The sequence below is a fragment of the Tyto alba genome, unplaced genomic scaffold, assembly GCF_018691265.1.
Source record: "Tyto alba isolate M040663 unplaced genomic scaffold, T.alba_DEE_v4.0 Super-Scaffold_2, whole genome shotgun sequence".
In the NCBI taxonomy this organism is placed as follows: domain Eukaryota; kingdom Metazoa; phylum Chordata; class Aves; order Strigiformes; family Tytonidae; genus Tyto; species Tyto alba.
Genome location: NW_024881282.1, coordinates 33,473,929 through 33,496,530, shown reverse-complemented (window position 1 = coordinate 33,496,530; position 22,602 = coordinate 33,473,929). Strand labels below are relative to the sequence as shown.

At 60.8% G+C, this 22,602-nt stretch overlaps 2 protein-coding genes across 3 annotated transcripts; both read left to right on the top strand.

The window, feature by feature from the left end:
- The first annotated feature begins 4,127 nt into the window (after positions 1-4,127).
- On the top strand, positions 4,128-9,888 carry LOC116962601 (extracellular serine/threonine protein kinase FAM20C-like). Its single transcript, XM_042792613.1, has 10 exons — positions 4,128-4,606; positions 6,091-6,266; positions 6,355-6,433; positions 6,923-7,015; positions 7,199-7,314; positions 7,629-7,809; positions 7,943-8,052; positions 8,680-8,761; positions 8,907-8,966; positions 9,052-9,888. Exons 1-10 carry the CDS (start codon positions 4,128-4,130, stop codon positions 9,284-9,286), a joined length of 1,611 nt encoding a protein of 536 aa, XP_042648547.1. The 3' UTR covers positions 9,287-9,888.
- A 1,671-nt stretch (positions 9,889-11,559) lies between these two features.
- On the top strand, positions 11,560-22,475 carry SUN2 (Sad1 and UNC84 domain containing 2). Of its 2 annotated transcripts, XM_042791906.1 has the most exons (18): positions 11,560-11,662; positions 12,137-12,343; positions 12,963-13,135; positions 13,302-13,436; positions 13,627-13,722; positions 13,903-13,996; positions 14,198-14,268; positions 14,543-14,667; positions 15,025-15,255; positions 15,329-15,406; positions 15,495-15,538; positions 15,967-16,120; positions 16,206-16,433; positions 17,498-17,582; positions 17,711-17,826; positions 18,030-18,197; positions 18,770-18,862; positions 18,987-22,475. In XM_042791906.1, the coding sequence occupies exons 2-18, from the start codon at positions 12,216-12,218 to the stop codon at positions 19,098-19,100; spliced, it is 2,133 nt and encodes a 710-aa protein (XP_042647840.1). In that variant the 5' UTR covers positions 11,560-11,662; positions 12,137-12,215; the 3' UTR covers positions 19,101-22,475. The 2 variants fall into 2 exon arrangements, with proteins under 2 accessions (XP_042647840.1, XP_042647841.1); XM_042791907.1 differs by lacking the exons at positions 18,770-18,862; positions 18,987-22,475 and adding an exon at positions 18,648-18,755.
- The last annotated feature ends 127 nt before the right edge of the window (positions 22,476-22,602 follow it).

Below are 22,602 nucleotides of genomic sequence, written 5' to 3'. Positions count from 1 at the left end.
GTGCCTGTGGTGGATCAAATTGGTGGCAGGTCTTACGATTCCTTTTGTTCCTTCTCTGATCCTCGGTGTGATGCTAGAGACGTCCTTCCTCCATTCCATCATGTCAGGAGCTCTTCTATAAGCCAGGAATTGGAGTAATATGAAGGCAGCTAGAAATTATTTAAAATTTGGACCATCTGTGCTGGCTGTGCCCAGTGTCCTCTCATGTAATTTCTTATTGACCAGGTGGAAGGGAATTGCAAGGCAGGGGGGGGACACATAACAGGTAATATAATAATAAGGTAGTTGGTATATAGTAATAACAAGGTAGTTGGTACCATGATACCTGCCCTGTGCTGTGGGCCAGAGTGGCAGGATCGCTGTGCAGTGTAGAGTCCAAATCCTCTGAGCTGTCTCATGGTGTGGTTGCTCTGTCTCACTTCAGCTGGCTGCCTTTACGTGCAGCTAGCACTGTTGACTGGCACTTTCTGCAGCTGGCAGGTGGAAAAGATTATTTTCTCTTCCACAACTTTTTATCTCCTCTAGGTTCAGAGGAAAAAGTCAAGCCAGTGTCTTTGGGATGCCCCACGTTGGAGCACGATGATACCTTCAGCCACACCACAGTCACTTTAGCCGTGCTTCTTCCACACTAATGAATAATTAACTGCTGTGTGCATGTGCACAGACACACTGGTCACGGGCATCTCTGCAGGGTCGTGGTGACCTGCAGATGATCACAGGGAGCTGCTTACCTCAGCACACGATTTTTTTTGGCCTCGCTGCCGGTTTGTTATCTCTTTGGCCACCAGCTGCCCAAAGCTAGTGTCACCGTGACCTGCATCGGCAAGAGGCGAATGTTGACGGCTCCCCAGCCTCCTCAAAGCACGAGCGTGCAAACAGATTGAGGTGAGCTAGGTGTGAATTTGCAGCACGTCAGCTCCCACACTGTAACTCCCCCAAGGTAAGTGCAAGGTGGCTCACAGGAAAGCGGCGGGCTATTTTTGTTTCCAAGGGTAACAGCTTTCCCACAAGAAGTTCCCACGAAGAAGACGACCCATCTTTGCTGGTTTGCGTGCCCATCATCGGTGCTGTACGCGAAAGCACAAACCTCAGCTTCCCAAAATTCAGCTGCGTGTGTCAAGGCACCTGCTCCGAGGCAAGTGTTCAGTAAGGCAGATCAGTTTTCCTGCCCGCTGAGCCATTCTGTGCCGGCCCTTGTGTGTTAGAAGAAAGACTTTCGCCCTCCTTTTGCTGTGGAACTGGCACATTTTTGGGCATGCTTGTAATTTTTAGGGGAGTATGGTTCATGAATCAGAGACGGTCCCTTGTCCTGTGTTTTCCCCGCAAGAGACCCCTGCGTGGCTGATGCCTTGGAGCCTCTAGGGCCTGTCTGCCTTTGATTTTAAAGCTCCAGTCCCTTGCTGAAGGATTTTGCCTTACAAATTTTCAGTGAAAAGCCGGGGAAGTTGGCAACAGGTGGCCTGATACTGTGTTGTCCGCTCCCTCTCGTTTCTTGCCCCCTGCATATTGCTGCCATTAACCATCAAAGCATCAGGCTGAGTCAGATGTAGAAAAGGAGATGAAAAACACAGGGTGATGCATCGGTGCCAGCTGAACTGACTCTTTCTGTCCACCCGTCCCGGAAAGCTGCAATAGCAGCTCGGGGGGTTTGTGCTTCATGACTTCATCCCTCCCCACCGAGGGGAGATGGGCAATATCATTATCAGCTGCCGGGGAGTCCTGACTTGGTGCCAGCAGTGGAAATATCCTCAGATGTACGGCTCCTCCTCCGCCCCCGGGGTGACTCGAACCTGCTGGGAAGGGGGGAAGGTGCTGGGAAGATGGAGGCAGAGCTGGCGGGGGGAGATGGGAAGAAAGAGGTGCAAACTCAACCGCTTCTCTGTGATGATGTCATGGCAACAAGGTACATCGACGTGCTGTCAGGCGATGGGGGCAGGCTTTGAAGCTCTCCAGCTCTTCCCGGTTGCTGCAGGCTCGTGCCTGACTCGCCGAAAAATCTCTTGGTTAATGTTTAATGCCGGCATTGAAGTGCTAAGGGTGGCCAGTGCCCCGTTAATCCCCCTGCCTCTGCTTTCTGATGGGATGCTAAATCGGGATGGGGGGGGTAGGATTGCAAGCTCCCCTAGCCAGGGGATGGGACTCCCGGTCAGTAGGGTGGCTTTAGCCCATAGGGTCCCTGTCCCCATCTGGCTCTAGGATGTGGGAGGGAGGTTTCTATCTCCCAAGCCCAGTTTGGAGCTGGTTTGGGGCTCTGGAAGGAGAGGGGTGTCCCTCTCCCCTTGGTCTCCCAGGGCTGGCTCTAGAATAAAGAAATCTGTGGCCCTGCTCCGGGAGCTGAGCCCAGCTCCTTTGATGCAGGCAGCTAGCACATGGGGTTTGTTGGTGTTTTTTGGTTTTGGTTTGTTGGTTTTTTTTTTTTTTTTTTTTTGCTAAGCAATGACCTAACGATCCTGTGTTCCAGCTACAGCCCCTCCTAGGCGCCTTCTTTCCAAACCGTATGTCCGGACGGGATCCAGCAAACCTCCCGGAGCAAGACGCCGTGTTCCCTTCCCCGGGGAAGCCATCTGCTCCCCTCCGCCCGGCTCCTTCTGCGGGGCTCTGAGCTCGCCAGCCAGGCTGGAAAGCTTTCCTCCTCCTCCTCCTCCTCCTCCTCCTCCTTCTTCCCCGTTCGTCCCGGCTCCCACCGGCCATGTTGTTGGCGCCAGGCGCAGGGAAGGGAACGCGGGGCTGGGCTGAATCTGGGGCGGCTGATGGTGTCAGCCAGAGGCGGTTTCCAAGCAACTGTCGCGCCGTGGGACACGGCGAGCCGAGCGAGCACACCGGGAACACCGCGTTCCCTTCCCCGCCGCGGAACGGAGCCGGCCCGGGATGGAGCGGAGAGGGCGGCGTGAGCCAGAGGGTAGCGCGGGGGTGGCGGCAGAGGAGGGGGTCTCCGGGGTACCCCGCTCCTGCCCACCCTTTGCCGTGCCCTCCCCTGGCCTGGAGCGAGGATGTCCAAGCTTGGCGGCTGGTACGTCGCGCGGCCAGGGCTGCGTGGTGGATGGGATTTCATGTGCCCCCCTGCGTCCTTTGGGAAATCAAAAAGAGGGAAAACATTGCTCCAGACTCTGTACCCAACCCGCCCCCCACACACACTCCAGGCTTGTTGGGGGTGGCCCCACGCTTCTCTGCCCTTTAGCAAAGCCAAAGCTCCCTCCCTCCAAGTCACCAACCATTTCTGCTCACGCAGCCCGGCTCTGCGCCCCAGGATGACACTGGAAAAGTGCATTTGTTGTGAAAACGGGCTGCCCTTCCCTTCCACAAGCCGCCGGTCCTCCCCAGCGCTCGAGGGGTCTCGCTGCCCCTCTGTGCTGACGCCCGAGGTGGCAGGCAGCACCCCCACTGCTGCCCCCCCTGCCTGCTTCAGAGGCCCTGGGAGCATCCCTGTCCGTGAGCTTCACCTGCCCGGCAGCCCTTCCTTACACTCCCAGCCCAGTATTTCCCCTCCCAGCAACGCTGATACTCACATCCCCTCTGTTCTACCTAATTTGAATGGGTTTTGAAAGGGTGATGGAGTAAGAGTGATTTTTGAATGGGTGGGGGAGGGTGATAAAATCACTCTGGCCGAGCAGCAGGGCAAAAAATCTCCTGGATTACGAGTGTGCGGATATGGTGGATGCGGGGAAAGGGGCTGCGTAGTGCCGGGCACGGTGGGTGCTGCAGAGGGGCAGAACCACTTTAACACCCTCTACACCAAGAAATGTCCTGCAGCCCCGTGCGGGTGACAGCACGGAGGGACAGGACGGTGCGGGGGTTACCTGCAGCCGTTGCTGTCCCCGAGCCAGCCTTGTGGCTATTGATTTGGAGCTTGCCCCGTTCACGCTAACCTTGGCAGTGCCAGCTCGCCCCTTATCAGCGCTGATAAACCCCCCCGCAAACCCCCCCGGCCCGGCGGTGTCACCCCGCGAGGTGCCGCAGCGACAGATCTTTCCCGCGAATCTGCCCCGGCGCCGGTTGCTCTTTTTGCTGCGATGCTCTAAATCCACGGCGCCTCGCTCCTATTTTTGCACAGAGGCCGTGGCTGCAGCGACACTTTTTTAGCCCCGGGTGGGTGCCCACCGCTTGCTGAGTGCGTCAGGTGAGGAAGGATGCGGTGCCGGCTGCAAACGCTTTTCCAAAGGAAATTTAAAGTCAGCCTCCTCTTTCTCCTGCTCTTGGCCATCCTGGTGCACCTGGTGATGGATTTGGCTCTCCCCACACCCCGCAGGCCCTGTGGCTGCGATGGGAAAGCACCGAAAGGCTTGGGTGTCCTGTCAGGCAGCCCCGTGCTGGCTGGCCCCAAAAAGATGAGCCTGCGAATCCTTCAGGATTTCAGTGGCAGCAACAGCTCCTTGGAGAAAAGCTCCCAGCCGCAGGGAGCGAGGCCGCAAGTAAGGGCTGGAGAGTCGGGGGTCCGACACCCCAGCGGAGAGGGGCACACGGGGCAGACCAAGGGATCAAAGCTGGAAGAGCTCTTCAAGCATCCTCTTTACAACATCCCAGTCCCGGAGGTGATGGAGAAAGACAAGCTGTTTGTCGTCAACCCCACGGAGAAGTTCAGCCTGCACAGCGGCGGGAGCGACGAATGGTGAGGAGCGAGCTCAGCCCTGGCTTGCTTTTGGGGGGGATACGTGGGTTTGAGGGGAGGGAGCAGACATTGTCTCCTTGCATAGACCAGCATCCCACCCTGGAGGGGCTCCGACTGCTGAGCATGATCTTCTTGTGCCTCAAATCCCCTCTTAGCCCTGAATTTCTGGGCTGCTACCCGGGAACCTGTAGCGTATGGTGAAGCCAAAGGAGAGTCTTGAATTATTCACAGTATTACGTAGGGTATCTTTTTAGGTCATGCCCTCATCTCCTTTCCTTCCCCAGTGCAGACTCTAGCCTTTGGTCTCTATATATATGAGGAAGTCCCCACTTCAGATTTCTAACCAGTTTTATTCCCCTCTCCTGCTATATTGGAGATACAAAGCCCACAATGTAGGTTACCTCTAACTGTGAGACCGTTCCTGCCCTGTATTTTGCAGGACGTTGCCTGACCTCTTTAGGTTCAGCCCTGTGTTGAGCTCACTGCTGCTGACTGCCTATTTTTATCACTGGACTACTAACCTCTAATTAGGAGGGAAGACGTTAAAAGCTTTAGCGTTGGTAAACTGTGGCAGCTTCCTTACAGAAAGCACACCTTCCAAACATGGCAGCTGCTAAAAATGGGAGAGAATAAAAGCTGAGTTAAAAGCTGGTTTCCACAACCAGGGATTTGCCTTGTCTCTGAGCACCACCTCGTCTACGGATAATTATGGGAGATGGGTCTGGATTGATGAAATCAGGGCACATTCTCCTAGAGACAGAGATTTGAATTTGGGTTATAGACGCCCTGGGCCAGACTGTCCCATTGCAGTGCCAGTGGGTGCTGGTGCAGAGGCTTGGCAGGTACCCCCAGGAGCCCCCCCCCTTGAATGCCAGCAAATTGCAAGTTTGCAGGAGGCACAGACAGGAACAGTGTTAACCCAAACTCATCCCCCCAGGGAAGGCAGGGGTGTACGATAAACCCGTCCAAGTGGAACTGGACGTTGAGGGTGCGAGTTCAGGCCGGGGCTGGGGATAGCTGGGAAGCCCCTGCTCCTCCACCCCTATTTTATAGAGGGGTGTGTGTGTCCCCAGTGAGCACGTGGTGGGGTGCAGCCAGTTGTATTCCCAGGAGCTCATCCCCTGGGGAAAAACAACGAGACAAACTGCTCTGGCAGAGAAATAAAGGCACAGGTGAGAGGAGCAGGATCAGCCTGGGGATTTTCCACAGGGAATGCAAGGGAAGACACTGAGCCCTCTCCAGCCATGCCGGTGGATCTTCCCGGCCACCAGCCGTGGGTGGGATCTGCCGAGGTGCCAGGAGCCCCGAGGAGGGAGCATGGGGCAGCACAAGCTCTTGCCACCACCCAGAGCTTGTGCTGGGCCTCGCCCCCGCCTCGCTCTCCATGTGCCAGCTCCCGGGAAGGGCCTGGGGACACAGGACCCATCCCGTCCCAACTAAACCCTGTCATTGTTGTTGGGGTGGCGGTGGCTGTCGGGCTGCAGGGTCAGCAGCAGTAAAGCCGAGGCGCTCCTCCCGACAGGGAAGACGGCTTACGACACCTACCCACCCTGGCTCAAATTCCATGTCGGCATCAACCGCTATGAGCTGTACCCACGCCGGGACCCCCTGATGCCCACCCTCCTCCGGGACTTGGCCACGCAGAGGATTGTCAGCTCAGGTACCACCTCACTGCCTGCACCCCTGCCCGCACCCCTGTCCCGCTGCCTGCTGTCCACCCCCCCTCATCCCCGTGTGCCCCCTTTCAGTCCAGAAGTCTGGCGGGACCCAGCTTAAACTCATCATGACGTTCCCGAATTATGGGCAGGCCCTCTTCAAGCCCATGAAGTGAGTACAGCAGGGGAAAACACCATAGCCCACCCGCGTGGTCCCTCTAGGTGGCAAGGAGCAGCCGGAGGAGACCACAGGGGGAGAAATGGAGAAACGCTTCAGCCCTTTACTTCAAAATTGAGGCGAGCGGGATGGTCTCCTTCCCCTCGCCGTCCCCGGTGATGCTTGTGGCAGGCTGGGCGCAGCTTGTGATGGGGTAGTGACCTCCAGTGGTGGAAAGAAGACGGTCCATGAGGACCATCCGGGACCCTTCAGTCCATGAGGGCTTCCCAGCTCTTGGGTTGGGAGCAGGGGGTGTGTGGGGGCCTGGCTGGGGGGGTTTGGGGCTGCACCACCCATAAGGGAGCAACTGGCGGAGACTGGGTCTGGCTGTTTCTCCAGCGGCACCGGAGGCACAAGGTGAGGGGTGGTTTGGAACCAAGCCCACGCTTGGGGTGACTCCATCCACTGCCATCGCCCCCACCCTCCCCTCCCCTCTCCTCCCAGGCAGTCCCGGGACCAGGAGACCCCCATTGACTTCTTCTACTTCTCGGACTTTGAGAGGCACAATGCAGAGATTGCCGCCTTCCACCTGGACAGGTGAGCGCAAGCTTTGCATCCAACTCTGCCCTACAGGGACAGCAAAGCGGCAGAGAAGCTGCTCCTTCATCCCACCTCTTCCTTCTCGTTGTGAGGGATACCTGCATCTGACGGTGGTTTTAGTAACTCGGTTTGAAAACCAGTCAGGGTCAGCAACGAACGGTTCAAAGTTCTGTGTTTCAGGATCTTGGATTTCCGGCGAATCCCCCCAGTTTCTGGCCGTTTGGTCAATATAACGAAGGAGATTCGTGACATCACCACAGACAAGAAACTGGCCAAGACGTTCTTCGTCTCCCCAGGTGAGCTTTCTTGCTGCCCATCCTCTCCTGCAGCCACCCGCATGGAGCTCACCTGGAGCTGGCTGCTCCTGCCACGGCTCCCCCTGCACCAGGGCCAACCGTCCCTTTGGGGACAGCTCCTGCTCCCCGCCGGGTCCCCTCCTGTGGGGCTCTGCTCCTAAAGGCCTCCCCTGCCACTGATTTTCTGGTGGCGCTTGGCCACGGTGCACGGAGCATCCTCACCCGGCTGCTTGCCAGACCAACCGGCACGGGGTTAGCAGTTCTCGTCGCCTCCCGGCTCTTCGTCAACCTTCACTTTGTGTCCCCACGGCCAGCGGGCAACGTCTGCTTCTACGGGGAGTGCTCCTACTACTGCTCCACCGAGCACGCCCTCTGCGGCAAGCCGGACCGGCTGGAGGGCTCCATGGCCGCCCTGCTGCCCGACAAGACCTTGGCCAAGCGCCGCTCCTGGCGCAGCCCCTGGCGCCGCTCCTACCACAAGAGCAAGAAGGCTGAGTGAGCCGGGGCACGGGGCTTGGGGGGGGGGGGGGCACGGGGGGCATGGGGCAGCAGAGCCGTGGGATGGGAAGGGGCCGCCCCACGGCCGCTCTCACGGCCCCGTCCCCCCCGCCCCGGCCTCTGCCCACAGGTGGGAGCTGAACCCCAACTACTGCGCTCAGGTGCGAGAGACGCCGCCCTACGACAGGGGCCATCGGCTCCTCGACTTCATCGACATGACCGTCCTCGATTTCCTGATGGGTGAGCCCCGCCGTGCCGGCGCTGGGGGGGGGGGCTGCGGCGGCCCCTCGGGGCCCGCACGGCTCCGTGTCCCTCGGTACCATGCCCTGCGAGGTCTGTCAGCTGAACCATCGCTCGGGCTCTCACCCGAAGCGAGAGCAAAGGGCTGTGCCGTTAGGGCACGTCCCGGGCAGAAGCTGACGGATGGATGAGAGATGCCGGGGAGATCCCAGCTGAACACCCCGGGCACGGGAAGCGCCTCCCAGCAAAGCTCCCACACGCAGCCCCTGGGGAGTGATGCTTCCCCGGGGGTTTTGCGCTGCCTCTCCCATCCCCGGGGCCGCTTCTCCCCCCCTCCGCCATCATTTAATTCGGTGAGCTCCCCATCTCCTCGTCCCCAGCCGTGCCTTTGCTGTTACTTCTGCTCCATTTGCCGCTGCTGTCACTCCACCGCGCTGCTGGAATGAGAAGGGACCTGGAGGCCGTGTGGGCTCCGCTCGGGTCCCCCCCCCTCCTATGACCACAGCCACCAGATGAGCACCTTAGAGGTGCCCCCAGCCCTTTTCCCCACCCTCTGGAGGGTGCTCCGTGTCCCCGCTTCGGCCTCCCAGGCCACCACCCGACAGCAAATTCGTTGCCCTGCTGCAGGCAACATGGACCGGCACCACTATGAAACCTTCGAGAAATTTGGGAACGACACCTTCCTGCTCCACCTGGACAACGGCCGCGGGTAAAGGCGGGGTGTGGGGGTGAAAGAAATTCTGGGGGGATTCCACTGGTCTTGCTGAAATGTGCCTCGCGTTGGGCTCTGAGCTGCGGGGCGACGCCGCCCTGACGTCCGCCGGCGGGTTTCTCCCCCCCCCCCCCCCCCTCAGTTTCGGCACGTACTCCCGCGACGAGCCATCCATCCTGGCCCCGCTCCGGCAATGCTGCAGGTAAGGGGCTCCCGCCGCCCGCCCCGGAGCCGCCGTCGGGGAGAAGCTCCCCGGGTTGAGATCTCTCCCTCCTCGTTTTCGCCAGCATCAAGAAGTCGACCTACCTGCGGCTGCAGCTGCTGGCCACCCAGCCCTATCGCCTCAGCGACCTGCTGCGGGAGGCACTGGCCACCGACCCCCTGGCCCCCATCCTGGCCGAGCCCCACCTGCGGGCGCTGGACCGGCGCCTGGGGAAGGTGCTGGCGGCGGTGGGACGCTGCCTGGCCGGGGCGGCCCGCCCGGACCAGGTGCTGGTGGATGATTTGGGGCGACGGGTGTGATGGGGAGGGCTCGGTAACCCCGTTGGGTTGGGGTGTTTCGGTGCGCTGCTGCGGGCGGTAACGGGGACCGGCGTGCAGCTCTGACTCCGTGGAGCATCGGCTTTTGGGGGGCGCAGGAGCCGGCGGCACGATGCACCAGGAAAGCGGGCTGTAAGGATAGCGGGGACGGGGAGGGTATTTAAATAAAAAGGTTGGCCTAGTGCAGGAGACAAAAGCTGAGATCTCCCCCACCAGGGCTGCTTTCCCAGCCCTGGCCTGTCCTTGCGTGCCTGGTCGTGTCGCTTCAGCCCTCCAAAACTTTTTAGGAAAGGGCAGGGGTTTTTCCTACCTTTCCCCACCAAGAGCTGCCAAACTGGAGCAGTAGGCAAGCTCCTGCCCCGCCCTCACCCAGCGCAGCGATGCCCCTGGTGATCCCCCAAAAGAAAGCTGAGGCTCCCCACTGCTGATGTGGGGAAACTGAGGCACAAGCTCCCAGCCACTCGCTGCTTATCCCTGCCCTGCTTTTCCCACACCCACCCGAAAACCCCCACGGCTCCGGCATCGCCGCCTCCACCGCAGCACTTGGGGGTGCAGCAAGGGGGGGGATAAACCCCACTTCCCCCTCAGCACTCTCCCAAATCCCCTGGGAACCGCTGCTGGCTCCCTCCCCGCCCGAAAAAAATGGCTCTTGGGAGGGGACGGACTGACCCAGGGCCGTGTACCCTATTTAGTGCCCGGTGGCTCAGCACCCAGCTTATCCCCTGAGCCTCCCAGAGGGGTTAATCCGCTCCAGGGTTAAGACACCCCGGGCAGGTGCCACCGCTACGGCCACCACCAGTGTCCCCAGGATGGGGCAGAGGGTGGGCAAGGCAAGAGATAAAAGTGCCACTGGGCAGGAGAGATGTCCTCCGGCCCAGCCGGTCACCCGTGGAGCGATGGAAAGCCACAGGAAAGGGTGAAAAAGGGCGGCCGGAGCAGCGGGAGACAGAGCTGCCCCGAAAAGGCCAGGCGGAGATTTAGACCGGAATGAAAAATGGGCTCGAAAGGGAGAGGGGAAAAAAAAAAAAAAAAAAAAAGAGACAAAGAAGATCTGTCCACGTTACACAACGGGGCCGTGGACGCTGAATCAGGGCTTGTCACCATGGGCCCCCCCCCCAACGCTGGCAGCACATCCTCCTGCTGCCGCCCCCCCCCCGCCTGTGCATCAAACCCCGGCCCGGGGAGGAAATTCGGGGCGGTTTTGCAACAGGTTACTCCCCTTCTGCCAGCTTCGTATTTTTTAATTCTTTCCATAAATGCCTTTTTTGCCCTCATACCCAAAGCTGGCGGGGCCGTTCCGGACACAGGCACCTGGTTGCCGCCAGCACCCCCCCACCCCCCCACCCCCCCAAACCCTGGCAAATCTTTTTCCGAGGTGACGCCGGATTTAAGAACCCGGGGTGTGGGAGGGCGGCTGTTTTCTCAGCCCGGCGAGTTTGCACAAGGTCCCGGCCGCGCCGCCGCGCGTTCAGGGCCTCGTGGGAACAGCCGCGTTTGGCTCGCACCCCACTGCCGAGCCGGCCCGGCCGCCCGTGGGAGGGGGGAGCGGGATGGTAACGGGGTGTCTGGGGCCGGCGGGCCCCGGGGAGCGGCAGAACCCGCCCGCCCGGTCGAGGCGGCGTGGGCACACGGGCGTCGAGTGGGGCTGCCCTCGCCGCGGGGACGGGTGGTGCGTGGCGGGGACGGGGATTTCCCACCCCAGCAAAACCCAAATGGGGCCGGGGAGCAGCCCTGCACCTGGCGGGGGGCGGGGGGGCGGGGGGGGTTGGGGGGGGGGGTGGGGCTCCCGTTTTGGGCCAGCATCACCCGTGGGATGTGCCGGGGGTGGGGGGGGGCTTGCCTTTGCCTGGCGGCGTGGGCTGCCTGCTGCCTTTTTTTGGGGGGGGGGAGGTGTTTGGTGACCAGCTCCCCGTGGGCAGCCAGGAGGTGGGGATGGAGTGGGGGTGGGCCATCGTTCCCCCCCCCCCAAATGATGATGGTAAAAATAAAATAAAATAAAATAAAATAAAATAAAATAAAATAAAATAAAATAAAATAAAATAATAAAATAAAACAAAGATGGTGATAATAATAATCTAACAATAGTGATAATATTGATAATAATAATAATAAAGCAGAGGATATCGAAGAGGCCCGCGGGGGGGGGGGGGGCGGCCCCCCCGGCGGGCGCGCGCGCGCGCGGTGCAGCGGGGCGGGGCGGTAACGGGGGGGGGGGGGGGGGGGGGAGGGAACAGGGAAGGGGGGGGGGAAGGAGGAGGGCCGGGGGGGGGGCGGGGGCCGCCTTCCCCTGCAAAACAAAAGGGAGCGGAGCGGCGGCAGCCGGGAGGGATCGTGGGGGGTTCCTTACGCGATTCGCCGGTGGGTTTGCGTGGGGTGGGGGCGCGGCGGGTTTGGGGATGGGGGGGGGGGTTGTGGGCGGGCGGGCTCGGACCGGAGCCGGGGGGAGGGTGCGGAGATGAGCTGCGACGGCGGGGGAAGGGTTGCGGGGGGGGGGAAGGGGGTGTACAGAGGGTTTGACGGGGCAGCGGCTCCGCGCGCGGGTGGGTGCTCGCGTGGTGTGGCCCGTGGGAGGTGGGGGAGGGGAGGGGAAGGGGGTTTATAACTCTATAAGGGGAGGGGGCGGGGGGGGGGGGGGGGGGGGGCGGCTTCATCCCGGCCCGGCGGCAGCAGGCGCCCCTGGGCGGGCTCGGAGCACCCCCAAACCGCAGCGGGCACTCCACGGGGCTTCGGTCGGTGCCGGGGTTCCTGCCGCAGGGGTGGGTTCCCCCCGCGAGTGGGGGTCCCTCTAGGCGGGTCCCCTCCCACTGACACTTTCTCCCTGGACCCCCCCAGGTGACCCGTGACACCCTTCCCCCCACCTTGCCCCCCCCAAACCAACACCCCCCCCCCCCCCCAACTCCGTGCCGCCGCCATGTCCCGCCGCAGCCAGCGCCTGGTCACCACACGCTATTACCCTGGGGACGACGATGCCACCACCAGCAGCAGCAGCAGCTCCTTGCTGGAGGGCCAGCAGCTCCCCTTCAAGGAGAGCACCAGCAGGTTGGTGGGGAGTGGGGGGGACACCCCCCCCCGCCCTCCCCCCTACTCTTTTCCAAACATGGCTGGGGCACTCCATCCCACACCAAGGAGCCGGGTACCTTCCCCGGGTGGGACGTCGGGGTGGCTTGCAGAAGGGAGCACGCCGCGTTCCGGCACGGCCACCTTGGCACCACCGGCTGTGCCCCCGCTCCAGCAAAAGCCCCCCGTGTTCCCCTCCCCTGGCACCCTTGTGTGTCATCCCCGTCCCCCCCCCCCCCAGGAGGCTGCCGGGGGTGGCTCGGGGGTGGCTGCGTGTCCCCACGCCGCTGCCTCCGGGTCGATGGCGGGAGGGAGGGAGGTGCACGCTGAGCGCCGGGCCCGGAAAACCGCAGCGGTGCGAGCGGAAGCGGTGCCCCCGGGGTTCGGGTGGCAGGGCCTTTCGCAAAGCAGCAGTTGCACCCTCCGAAACCGACCTGCCACCATCCGGTACCGGGGGGGGGTGGGTGAAGTTGGGAGAAGTGATGCCGACTGAGGGGGTCGGGGTGAATTCCCCAGTTCTCCCCCACGGGTGCACGGTGACACCCCCCGCCCCGTGCCGTTAACCCCGCGTGGCTGATGAGCCCGTCCTCGTCCCCGGCAGGATGATCAGGAGGAAATCGAGCAGCACGAAGCGCCTGTCTCCCGCCCCCAGCACCCAAACCTCCTACTACAGCGAGTCCCTAGTGAGCGAGTCCTACCTGGGGGGCAGCCGGGGCCTCGCCGCCCTGGGCAGCTCCGTGCTGGACGATGCCCTGGACAGCAGCACGTATTGGGGTGAGCCCCCTCTTCCTCCCCGTCTCTCTCTCCCTCCGGGGAGCTGGGGATCTCCCTGGGCGCTGGGTGTTTGGGGCAGCCCCCCCCGGGACCGGCTGACTGGGTTGCCCCATTTTGGGGGTGGTGATGGGTGGTTTCTCAGGGGGACTCCGTGTTACGGGGGCAGGTGGGGAGCTTTCCACCAGGAGAAGAAGAGGCACAGGGGACACCGAGTCCGGTAAGATCAACGGGCTGCTGGAGAGCAAGACGTATGACACCTACGCCTCTTCGTCTGGGTACTCCTCGGAAGATGACTACGCTGGTAGGGATGCTGCAGCCTCATGAATGCTGGGGGGAGACGTCCCCAAGGAGGCCAGCCCAGGGCCCGGCTATGCCCAGGGTGCTGCCAGCCCGCCCTGCGTGCCACCCCCTGGGCAAAGCCTTTGCCCCGGGCGATGCGCAGGGATGCAGGGTCCGTTTGGTGACTTACTGCCTCGCTTCTTCCTTTCCAGGTCACTTTTACTCAGGCCAGAGTAGCTCTGGGTCGGGGCTGAGGACCGTGGCCTCCCGGGTGGGCTCCTTTCTCTGGCAGGTGCTCACCTCCCCAGGTGAGTGGAGGGGTTTTAGTGGAGGCGAGGGGGGTTTTTAGCAGCACCCAGCGTCTCCACTCCCCACGTGCTGTGTGTGCTGTTCCCTGATCGGTCGGAGGGGTTTTATCCCCTTGTGGGAGCATCCTCAGGGACATCTCTCCTGGGACCCTGCCTGAGGGTCGGTTTCTCTCCCGGCAGTTCGGTTTGTGGGGTGGCTGTTTTCGGGGCTGGCAGCTGCCTGGCACCGCCTCACCGGCGCGGCTCCCCGCCTGGGCGGCATCCCCTTCTCCAGGTGAGCGTGGTGGTGGGGCATGGGGATGGGGGAGGCGTGGGGAAATCCCCCAGCACCCTGGAGAGCCTGGCACGTGTGGGCTGGGTGTCTTGTGCCAAAGGCTGGCTGGACTTTCCAGTCCCTCTGGCCCCCATCCAGAGGAGCGCTGCGGGAGGGGAAGGTGGCTGCAGCCTTACAGGAGCCTCTTTCTTTCTGCTCCAGGCGCTACCCATGGCTGAAGAGGTCCCTGCTTCTGCTGCTGCTCCTCCTGCTCCTCGCTGCTGCCGCCTACGGTGAGTTGGCCTGGCTCAATCTCGTTGCCCTGAGTTCTGGGGCAGTGCAAAGTGTCCCACTGCCGTTCCCCGGGGGATGGAACGGCCCCGAGCTCAGTGCTTGTGGTTCCTGGCACGGGGCCGGTGCATCTGCAACCCCTCTCCTGGGGCCTCCCGGTCACCCCCCAGGCGATGCTGATGGCTGAGCCTCTGCACATCCACCCTGTCCCCCTGCTGTGGCCCGTTACCAGCCTGACGTTTTAACCACCTCACCCCCCACTCCCTGCATGCCCAGGAACTTGGTACTTCTACCCGTACGGGCTCTCGACACTCGGCCTCCCCACCTTCCCGTGGTGGGGAGCTGGGAAGCTTTCCTCCTCCGATGTGCCTGGGGCAGGGGACCTGACCGCGCTGGACCCGGTAAGCCTCGGCAAAGGCGCGGCGGTGGCCCGGGTGGGGTGGGTGCCTTGCAGGGAGGGCCGGGACAGCGTGGTCCGTGGCTGGAGGAGCCCTTCCCAGGGGATGGGGACGTGGTGAAGGATGGGGCGGGTGGCGTCCCCGTACTGGTGGAAACGGCTCCCTCAGCTTGTGGCCATCTCGCTCTCGGGGTGTCCCAGGGGTGGAGCAGATGAATAAGATGCCATCGACTCTGGGGACCGGGTGGCCTGTGTCCCCTTTCACAGGGCTCCCTGTGGAGCAGACGGCCTCCTGGGGGTCCATACCTCCCTGGGGGGTGGGGGGGGGGGGCTGCATCGTGCCCTGTTTTTGCTGCTGCAGGGGCTGTGGGGGGAGCACCGGCTCCTGGCTCGCTTCCGAGCCCTGGAGAAGCGCTTCGAGGTGCTGGAGGCCGAGGTGTCGCGGTGGGAGCTGCAGCGAGGGGCGGCAGCAGTGGCGGCGGGGGGAGAGCCACCCCCGGGGGACGTCGTGGCGCTGCTGGAGGGGCTGGTGAGCCGCCGGGACGCGGGGCTGAAGGAGCATCTCCGTGCCGATTTGACCAACCACCTCCAGGTGAGGGGCATGGGGGGCACGTGGGGAGGTGGGGGGCGTGTGGGGCCAAGCTCTGATGTTCCTCACCCTGCAGGGTGAGCTGGATGCTCTCCGAGCCCAGGTGCAGAGAGATTTAGACGGGCGCCTGGGAAAGATGGCACAAGCCTCTCAGGTAAGGGGACAAGCGTGCGGTGGTACCCGGGCAGGACATCCTCACTGCTGGTGTCCCCGGTCTCACCCCTTCCCCCTTCTCCTGGCAGGAGATGGAGGCACACTTGCTGAAGCTCAACTCGGAGTGGCAGAGGTAACGCTGTCTGTTAGGGACAGGCAGGTTGCAGGGTGAAATCCCCATAGCAGGGCTTTAGGGGGGTTTTCCAGGTCTGGTTTGCTCGGGGCAAAGGAGAAGTTGAAAGGTACAATCTTTTGGGAAAGAGAGAGGGATAGATATGTGGGTATGTCAACAAGGAAGTGCCCTGGCTGGCAGTCAGGGCTCAAAGGGTGATTGCAACAAATGGCCTTTGTCACTGTCACTTTGCATTGCTGCGGGGACGTGGCCTTTCAGCCGAGGAATGGGACGCAGGAGAGGAGGTCATTGTCGCAGGGATTAAAACCATTTGGGGCTGGAGATGAGGTTGTGTGTGGGCGGTGGGGGATGAACCTCCTCCCCCCAGTTTGCAGGGGGGAGCTGGGGCTGTCGGCGCAAGGTTTTTTGTTGCCTTTCCCTCGGCACAGCTCGGTGCAGGGGAGCTTCCAGCAGGAGGTGGGCAAGCTGGAGCAGGAGGTGAGAGCGCTGAGGAGGGAGCTGGCGAGCCTCAGGTCAGACCAGGAGGTGATGGGGAAGCACGTGGAGGCGATGCTGGAGCAGCTGAAGGCGGTGCGGGCTGATGTGAGTCCCCGGTCCCCACCCTGTTCGGCAGAGAGAGGCACGAGGGTCCCTGCCCCGGGGCTGAGCTCTGCCCCCACTGCTTCAGGTGGAAGCGCAGTTCCCGGCATGGGTCAGTCGGTTCCTGTCGCAGTCCCGGCAGGATGGGGCTGCTGGCCTCGTCCTCCAGCAGGAAGACTTGCAAGCGGAGCTCCAGGCCCTGGAGCACAAGATCCTGGCCAAAGTCTTGGAGGACCGGAGGCTGTCGGCACGGGATGCTCAGGCTGGTATCGGAGTGGCCCTGCGGCAAGGGGGGACTGCGGGGGTGACGGAGGAGGTAAGTGCTGGCCTGAGCCCCAGGGACATGATGGTGACCACAGGCGTGGGATTGGGGGCTCTGCCCCTTTGGCAGAGCCGTGGGGACAACCCTTACAGCTGGGACGTGGATCCTGGGCTCCCATCCCACCTGGCAAGAGCATCCCTGAAACTTCTCCATCCCTTCTCCGCTGCAGCCTCCCCTGGGCTATGCCTGCGCCCTGCCCTGGCAGGGGTTGCAGGTGGTGATCTCAGCCCTCCTGAGAGGCTCTTGCTGTCTTTAAAATCCAAGTTTCTGCTCGTGCATCTTTCACCCAGAGAGCAGGGCAGGTGCCAGCAAGGTCTCCACAGGTTGAGCATCTTGCTTACTGTAAGCAAGCACTTCAGCAGCACTGCCGAGTCATCTGGGGCAAAGCATTTCAGCAGAATGACACCAAGGGGAAAAAATGAGCCTGCTTGCTTTGGAAAGACAATTGTTGACAATTCCCTGTGGAGGTAGTGGAGGGAGGGATCAAGCTGCGATTAGCAGTCCCCACAGTCTGCGCAAGCTTCACGCACTCTGTAAAATTTAGACCGCAGTGGTGCTGCAGGGTCCCAGCTCCTGGGGCTGGATTTGGCTCCGAAAGGATGCTCGAGCTGGTTTCCCCCTTTTTCCAGGCTCCCCCTTTTTCCGGATGGGGGAAGCTCCTGTGGGATGGGACGGGAGGGACCAGCAGATGATGCTGGGGAGGACTGGGTGGGCTGTCAGGTTGTGTCTGGTCCCTGCTGAGGGATACTCCTTGTCCCCTGGGGATCCAAGCCTCTCTTTTGGGGTGGGGGCAGGCGAGCCCAGCGTGCCTGGGCGCTGCCCCTTCATTGCACAGCTCCTCTCGTCTTGGGCTATTTTTAGCAAACTCTAACCAGGCTTCCCAGCCAACTGCGTGTCCTCTCATTTTTGCCGCGGTGATTCATTCCCCGGCTGTTTTGTGGGAAGGTCCTTGCACCCTCTCTGTCCCCATGGGGTGGAGGCGGGGGGGGGGGGGGGGAGGTCATCAGGATGCCCACCCTGGCCCTTCACCCCTCTCATCCCCTCTGCTCCTGCCGCAGCAAGTGCATCTCATCGTGGGCCAGGCCCTGAAGCGCTACAGCGAGGACCGCGTGGGGATGGTTGACTACGCCCTGGAGTCGGCGGGTAGGTGGTGGTGGTGGTGGGGGGACACACACTCTCGCCCACCCGGGATGAGCCCCTCCTGGGGGAAGGGAGCGTGGGGGGGTGCTGGCATGCAGCTTACCTGCTGCCACCCCCCCTCTCTGGGCCAGGGGCCAGCGTCATCAACACCCGCTGCTCGGAGACCTACGAGACGCGGACGGCGCTGCTCAGCTTGTTCGGCATCCCGCTGTGGTACCACTCGCAGTCCCCCCGTGTCATCCTGCAGGTGAGGGGGGGGCACCCTTGGGGCGAAGACGCCCACTAAAGGGGGGGTGGGGGTGGGGAGGACTGGCTGGGCTGGTCCTCGCGTGGGTTTGGTGGGTTTTATTGGGTTCTCCAAGCAAGCGGCCGGGCTGATGCTGGCGGGGTGGGAGGAAAACGGTCCTCGGTGGTGGTAACGTTGCTGGTGTCTCGCTCCTGTGCTCGTAGCCAGACGTCAACCCCGGGAACTGCTGGGCATTTCGTGGGTCCCAGGGCTTTGCTGTCATCCGCCTCTCTGGCCTCATCCGCCCCACGGCCGTGACCCTGGAGCACATCCCGAAAGCCCTCTCGCCCCAGGGCACCATCCCCAGCGCCCCCAAGGACTTCGCTGTCTACGTGAGTGCTCTTGCCTGGACCCTGAGGGTGGAGGGGGGGGGGACGTGGTGGGAGGGTGCCATGGTGGAGGATGCAGGAAGGGAGGGCCAGCGAGCCCTATAAAAAAAATATAAAAGAAATACAAAAAAATATATATAAAAAAAAAAAAGAGAACAAAAAAAAAAAAAAACATCAAAACAAAAAATCCCAAATCAAAACAGAGGTTTTATATATACCTGGTGTGAGGTGCTCAGGGAGGGGCATCGGTCTTGTTTTGGTGGAGGAGGAAAGAAGAAGCAGTACTGGGGGTGGGGGGGAGCGGGGGGAGAGGGAACATTGCACTTCAAGAAAGGTTTTTGAGGGACACTGGGAGAAAGGGGATTGAGCAGGTGTAACATCCAGTCTTCCCCCTCTCCTCACCCTCCCCGCTGGCCCCTGTCCCCATTTGTCTGTTTTGGTCTGGAAGAGCAGGAGCAGGGGCCAAGTGTCCTTGTGTCTCCGCCTCCCTCTTCCACCCCGGGTGCGCTCATCGCCTCCGGTCTCCCTCTCTGATACCCCCGGTTCTCCCTTTCTGCCTCCCTGACCCTCTGTAGGGCTTGAAGGAGGAGGGAGAGGAGGAGGGCCTCCTCCTCGGGCAGTTCACCTACAACCATGCCGGCGACCCCATCCAAACTTTTTACTTGGAGGTAAGCGCTTTGCCTTCGGAGCACCTGACCCCAACAAGAAAACGGAGCCCTTAGGGTCTCTGAGCCCTCAGGAGACCTTGAGGGGCTCAGGTTTTTCCTTCCCCCCCCCCCTCCTCTCCCCAAGGGTGATGCCATCGGCACGTACCAGCTGGTGGAGCTCCGGGTGCTGAGCAATTGGGGCCACCCCGAATACACCTGCATCTACCGCTTCCGCGTGCACGGGGAGCCGGCGCACTGACCCCCCCCGGCTCGGGTGCGGGACGAGGATGCTGCCGGGCTGCGACAGCAGGAGGGGGGAATTCGTCTGGTTCGCCGCTTCGCACGTAGAAATCCTGGGATGCGCCAGCAGCCGCCCCAGGGAGCTGCTCCCCTCGGGGGAGGAGAAGAGCTGGCGTTTAAGGCGTGAGGCTTTCACTCTCCCGTGGACCGGGGTGGCAAGGCAAGAGCATCCCACGTGGGTCCTAGCGCGGCCTGGCTTGTTTTCAGTGCGTATAGGACATTTTAACTTTTTAAGCTAATTTTTTTTTTTTTTTTTTTTTAACCGGGTCTGCGCAGCCCCTCATCCCCATTGCCCTGCTCCTTTCTGACGGCGCGCCTAACGCTGCCGAGGCTTGGGAAGGGGGGTATGTAATTTTGCGATGTGCTTCACGCGGGTTTGGGTGCGATACGGTGTAGGGGACCGCGGTGACCGGCTCGGTGCTGCCCTAGCAGGTAGGAGCCACTGGTCACGGCCACTGAGTCTTTCCCCTCCACGTGGGGCCACGTCTCTTGACATGGCATTGGTTTCAGAGGGGAAATAAGACAGTATTAATATAAAACTAATAGTTTGGGGCAACAGGAGGGAAGAAATTTGGCACGCATTGGTGGCAGAGCCTGCCCCGGTGCTGCTCTCCGTCTGCTCGAGCCCTCCTGCTGCCAGCAGCTGTGTTGGGTCTTGGCGATGCCATCAACCCCCCCGGCTGGCCGGCTCTCTGGTGTTAAGCTTGATGATGCTATTGAAGACTCCTGTTGCCTGCTTCCCCTTTTGGGTTTGCTCTGTTTTGATTTGGGATTTTTTGTTTTGATGTGTTTTTTTTTTTTTTGTTCTCCTTTTTTTTTAAAAGGGGGGTGGGGAGGGGGGCTAGTTTTCCAGTTGGGATGTTGGAGGGTTTGGTTTTGTTTTTTTTTTTTTTTTGTAGTAACAAAGGAAAAAGTGACTTTTTCCATGTGCTTTCTACTTAACCTGAGACCGTTACATGGCACCGCTTGGGCGAGTGGCTTAAATGCAGAGAGGGCTAGAGCTTTGTTTAGTAGCAGAATAGTGCACACAGTAGGATAAACTAGAATAAGATGATCAGAGCCGTTTAAAATACGGGCCTGGAGTTGTTGGTGGCTTGGTAGCTGGACCTGGGAGACAAAGTCCTCCGTGGACTGCTGCTCGGCAGGGTGCTGGAGGCACTCCTGCCCTCCTTGCTCCGGAGATCTCCTCCGAGACTGCAACGCGTGGCCAGGGCCGCTCACCCGTGGCTGCATCTGCGCCCGGTGCTGCGCTCTGCACAATTCCTGTCCCTCGGTGGGCTGTTGGGTGGGAGAGGGGGAGACCTCCTTCCCCAGGGGTTGCAGGTGCCAGCATGCTGCTTCACCTCGGGGGGCAGCGGGGCCTCCCCCCTCCTGCGGCGCCCGGTCCCCAGCGGCAGATGGCTGGCGTGGGCTGACCTCCTTTCTCTTGGAAGGACTCCCTTTCCCTCCCGCCTTCTCCTCGCTGGCATCGCTCAGCTCCCCCCCAGCCCTGGCTGCAGGGGAGCAGTGCCAGAGCAGGATGAGGAGCCCCGCCTGCATCGGGCACATAAATCCCGCCTGTACCCCATGCGATGGAGGGGAGCCGTGGCCGGGGACTGCAGGAAGGATGCACTTTGGGGACCTTCCCCAGGCTGAGGAGTGCCAGGGCCATCTGGCCCCTCCGCCTCCCGGCTGCCTGCAGCATGCTTAGTTTTGGCTTAGGTTTTCGGCGTTTACAGCCCCTGCGTTCTGTTGAAAGAAAAGCTAAAGGGCTCGTGTTTAGCATTTCGGCCCTGTCTGATGCTGGCGGCATCTTCCCCCGGCACTGCGAGCACCGGGAATTCAGTCTTGCTCTGGTCTTCTCTGCTCATAGGGCGCGGGGCTGGAGAGGAGGGGAAGGGGCTGAAAGAGGTTTCTCCCTGCAGCCTGCCTTGATGTGTGCGTCAGGCAGAGGTGCTGAGCCCTGCACCCCTCCCTGCCAGGCTTGAGGGGCTGAGGTTGATGGTGGCACATCCCTTCTGGAGGAGTTTCTCCGCTCCAAGCAAGGGAAGCGAGCCTGAAAGGTGCAGCCCCATCTCTAAACAGGTTAAAATTATCCCGCGGAACCCCCCTGCGGATCTGGGAGGCCTTGCTGCTGGGAGGAAAGCAGAGCTGCAGCCCGATCCAGTGACGATAAATTCTCTCCTATATTGAGCATAGTCTTAATTCTTGGCATCCACTGCCAAAGTTATTTTAAACTTGTCTACAGCTGCCTGCTTGCCTTGCAGTCATGGACATGAGTGCCCCTCATGCACAGAGTTGTGCTTTTATGAATGCCTAGGCCTGTCCTGGGCTTGGCAGAGCAGCTCCTGTATTTAATTGAATTATAAAGAGAAAGTGGAGATGGAGCTTTCCTCCTTCCCCAGGGCTTCTCTGGCTGCTGGAGCAAATGCCATAAGCAAAGGGGTTTTCCAGCCTCGTGGTTATGTCGCTTCTGGCCTCTGGGTTGGGCTGGCAGGGGTGGGCAGGGTCCCTGCCCAAGAAAAAGTGATTTTGTGGTGAATCAGGCGTGCCGCTGAGAGGAGGGAAAGGGGGACCTCTTTCCCTGAGAATGGCGATAGAGGGGGGCGGTCTCTGCTCCTTCCAGGGGTGTGTTAACTGCTGGCTCTGGGGTAGAGAGCATTTGACTTTAGAGAGCAAGCTTGCCCCGTTAGAGACAAAACATCTCGGCTGTTTTGAGGTAAAACCCCCTGAAGACAGCAGTGAGGGGGGGTCGCCCTGGGGGGGGGTCATGCTCTTCTCTGGGGGCTAGCGCTGGCTTTAGAGGCCTCACCACTCCGACTGCGTGAGGATCCCCAGGAAGGCAGAGCTCAGGCTAGGTGCTGTTTTTCATCCCCCAAATTCCGCATCGGTGCAGGGCTGCAGCCTGAGCACCTGTACGGCGTGCCTCTTGCCAGCAGCAGCTCGCAGGATTTGTGTGACATTTTCCTGAGCTGCAAAGGAAAAGAGGGCACATAAAACTGCTGCTTCAGCATCTGCATCGCTGCCCAAGGGTATTTAAGCCTAGGGCTGATGCAGAAGATAAGCTGGGTGAGGCAGGAGAAATGTAAAACAGCTGTCAGAACAGCTTTCCCTTAGTTACTCCATTTCCCTCTTCTATTCTCCCTCCTTTTCAGTTTGCCCTACACACGTGTTACAAATTAGCCCTGCAGAAACAGATGGTTACAGGCAGGAGATGAGTTTGTATTTGATGCTGTAGCCTGTTGCAAATGCTGCACTGTTTTTTGTTCATTTTATTTTTTAACCAACAGATTGTAATTTATGCCTATGCAAGAAAAAACAAAAGACCAAGACAAATAAATTATATCAAAACCGCTATGAGTGTTTTAGGTGTTTTGCAGGTGAATTTGCAGGTGGGCATGATGCAGCTAGGAGCTGGATGAAGCTATTCTTGTAGCTCTTCTATGTATTCTCCAGGCCAGTTCGTGTTTTCCAGCCTGACA